The 3316-nt window shown below is 42.1% G+C and overlaps 1 protein-coding gene across 2 annotated transcripts in view; it reads right to left on the reverse strand.

Moving 5' to 3' along the window:
• Positions 1–3316, reverse strand: part of DAPK1 (death associated protein kinase 1) — a 225402-nt gene that overhangs the window by 123060 nt on the left and 99026 nt on the right. For both annotated transcript variants that reach the window (XM_019517361.1, XM_019517360.1), the window contains exon 2: positions 1889–2110. In XM_019517361.1, coding sequence (XP_019372906.1) covers positions 1889–2110 — 222 coding nt within the window. The remainder of the gene's footprint in view (positions 1–1888; positions 2111–3316) is intronic.

Here is a 3316-nt window from a genome sequence, read left to right on the forward strand (position 1 = left end):
GACCTAACACCCTAACCTGCCACAAGAAAAGCAGGGGAACCACAGCAACTAATGTCCACTTCTATAAAATGTTGCCAATATACACTCAGGAGGTCCTGGGTAGAGGGCCACACCCCCCACTACAGCGTATGGCAAAAATCCCCACCATCCATACCAATCTGACCATGGGGTAAAATTCATTTCTGACCCCAATAAGCAGAAGATTGGTGTGCAGGATCTTAGTTAAACTGACCACTAATGTTATCAACCTTCATGTCATTATCTTTATAGTAGTCATCACCACCATGAAACTGTAATTTGAATATAAACACCTATGGTTTAACTCTAAAGTAACACAACTGAACTCTTTTTATATCTATATGTCTGAAAAAAGAATTTGCATAAAATTTGTTGGTAGTATATAGCAGCTCCCTAAAGTCACAGAACCTTTTAGTTTAGCCTTTACTTTACTGAAGTAAGAATAGATACAAACATAAACACACATACAAGTTCAACACTGCATTACAAAAAAAGAGTTAACTTAGCTCTTTAGGGCATTTTTACACACGTTTCTGGTGCAGTGCCAGGTGCTTTAATTAGTGAGTTGCACTAATTAAAAATGCCGGCGTGTCATGAGCATCATTACTGCTGCACATTCCCAAGCTGAAAAAATGGTGGTGGGCACCCTGAACTAAAGCTCATCAGATGCGTTCTATTTCAAAGCACACCATGCCATTTTGTCAGTACAGAGATGTGTGGTGACGCTGATAAACATGATGTGCAAGGCTGCCTCAGCATGTCAATTTCCAGGCTCCAGATGACTCGACTAATTGAGCACTGAAAATCCAGCACAGAGCAGGCTCCCTGAATGAGTGTAGGAGCCCTTACTTTTCCCAAGTACCTTCCTGTTCAAAGTACTGATTCCAAATGTAAATTTAACACATACTGCAGCAGCATCTCTCGTCTCAAATGCAAGGAGAATGTTTGCGTGTGCATGCTTGTCTTCATTAGCAAATGCTTTTTGGCATTCCCATAAAGAGGTTCTTTGCTTACCCTCTAAAATGTCAACCTCAGAGAACTTTAAAACAGAAGCAAAACTATCCAAAGCGAGTTCTTGTAGTTTTTACCTCAACCATTAATACCAATCTCCTGTGACATGGAATGTGCCAAAAACCAAGCACAAAGATAGCTCAATTTGTCAGAATTGTAGGCCAGTGGTTTTCATATTGCATTCCATGGAACCTGGGGGTTCAGCAATACATCACTGGGATTCTGCAAAGAGATTGGGAGTAATGGCCCAGCAGACCAGGAGGCAGTACACGCTGATTTCTGGGGCGCGGTCATCTGGTACTGCAGCAGTCTTTCGGATAGGAGTAGAGGGAGGGGTTCTGGGGCAGAAGAAGTGATATGACAGAGTTCCATGACTTTAGGAAGTTTGAAAACCACTGCTATAGACTACCAACAGATTTTAGATAAATTCTGTTCTCAGTTGTCAGGATATTAAAAAATGTGTTCAGGTGTGTTGCTTTAGATTTAAATCAGCTTAAAACAGCAAGTTTTGGCTCAAAATGTGCCAAGCCTCCATTTAATCTGACTTTTAAAAATTTGTTTCTCTCTTTTTTTTTTTTATTCTTACAGTAGTTTCAAGTGGATCAAAATAGCAAGTGGCAAGTTATAACCGTACCTAGGACATATTGGAATGGAATTCTACTTCTAGTTTCTGTGCAGTATATTTCATTGGGAATACATGACAAGGAGCTGTAACTCTGACCTAAAATAGAAGAGGTCTTAATAATAACCCTCTCCTGCATTTGTACAGGAAGTTCATTAAATCATTACTATTCTGAAGAAAAGCCGCTCTCTCAAATATAAAGACAATTTCCACCCTTGGCCCCCAAGAGCTACTCACAGTTCCAGAATAAGAATGACATCTGTTTTGTTCTCATAAACATCATGCAGTGTTATCACATTGGGATGCTGGATCTCTTTCAATATGTTAACTTCTCGTTCGATATCTTCTCGACTCACTCCTCGTCGGCTGGATTTTGTTCGCCGCTTCTTGATGAATTTTGCTGCATACTGGTGACCGGTGCTCTTCTCGCGACATTTTCTCACTACAGCAAACTGCCCACTAAAAAGAAGCATAAAAAGAAATGGTATGTTTCTAAGCATTTTAGAATTATTGATCATTTATATTCCTTATCTAGAGGGGAAACCTGTTGCTGTGGACTGTCAGTTCAGCTGAAGAACAGTATTTTTCTTGTACAGTCCAAAGCAATACATGGATAAAACTGTTACTACAATGAAACCAAAAAAACTTTTAAGTTTTTTCCCCCAAGAATAATTCAGAGCCATTATTACATACTTATGTCTGGCTCACATAATTTTATTTAAATAAAAGATACCTGGTTTCAATTTATTTGAATTTACTTCTGCTTTTAAAAGCAGCGGATGAGATGAGCATAACTCTTGATATTATTAATTAGCCCAACAGAAAAGGGTTGAAAGGAAAATTATAGTAATATATTCAGGAACATGAGATTATGATCCTGCCTAAATGGAAGCGGGGGGGGGGACTAATGCATAGAGGGATGAATAAAGTAAGAGTTGTTAACCCAGAACCTTGTGTTTTAGTTTCAAGACTTTCACTTGTCCTTAAAAATGGCACACTCCCTCCTGTGCCGGGTCTTGCCTGCTGGGCCACAGAGGCAGCTCCTGCTCAGAGCTGGTCTAGCCAGGCTGCAGCCCTGCACCCCGTTGTGGATACAGAAATCTTGGGGGGGGGGAAATGTACCTCCTAAGCCCCCGGATACATTGCCTGTGCCTCTGGCCCCACCCATGCACTGCCTATTGCCCACCACCCCTTCCCCACTCACCCACCCTCTTCTTCTCACATGGGATGTGGGGGGGTGAGGGCTGGGGGCAGCAGGTCAGAAAAGAGGGGCACCAGCTGGGCAAGGGGGCTGTGAGTCAGGAGTGAGGGGCACTGTCAGGGCTGGGAGGCTGTGGGGTGGGAGTGAAGAGCAACAGCATGGACAGGGGCAGGACACTGGCATATCAGGGCTGCTCAGCACCACAGAGCAGCAGGGGGGCAGGGGGGAGACAGCTGCAGCTGGACCCGTGTCCAGGTGAGCAAAGGGGGCAGGGAGAGCTCCGATTTTCCATGATAAAAAAAACAAAATCAAACACCAAAATACATAAATACTTAGAATGCATTTTCTTATAATGATTGAAGGCTTCCACATTACTTTAACATTGTAAGTATAGCAATAAAACATTGTGTTCAGCTGATACCTATATATAAAGAAAAACAGGATGCCGAATAATGCCCAAAATC

The sequence above is a fragment of the Gavialis gangeticus genome, unplaced genomic scaffold (assembly GCF_001723915.1).
Source record: "Gavialis gangeticus isolate Ggan-Ray unplaced genomic scaffold, GavGan_comp1, whole genome shotgun sequence".
NCBI lineage: Eukaryota > Metazoa > Chordata > Crocodylia > Gavialidae > Gavialis > Gavialis gangeticus.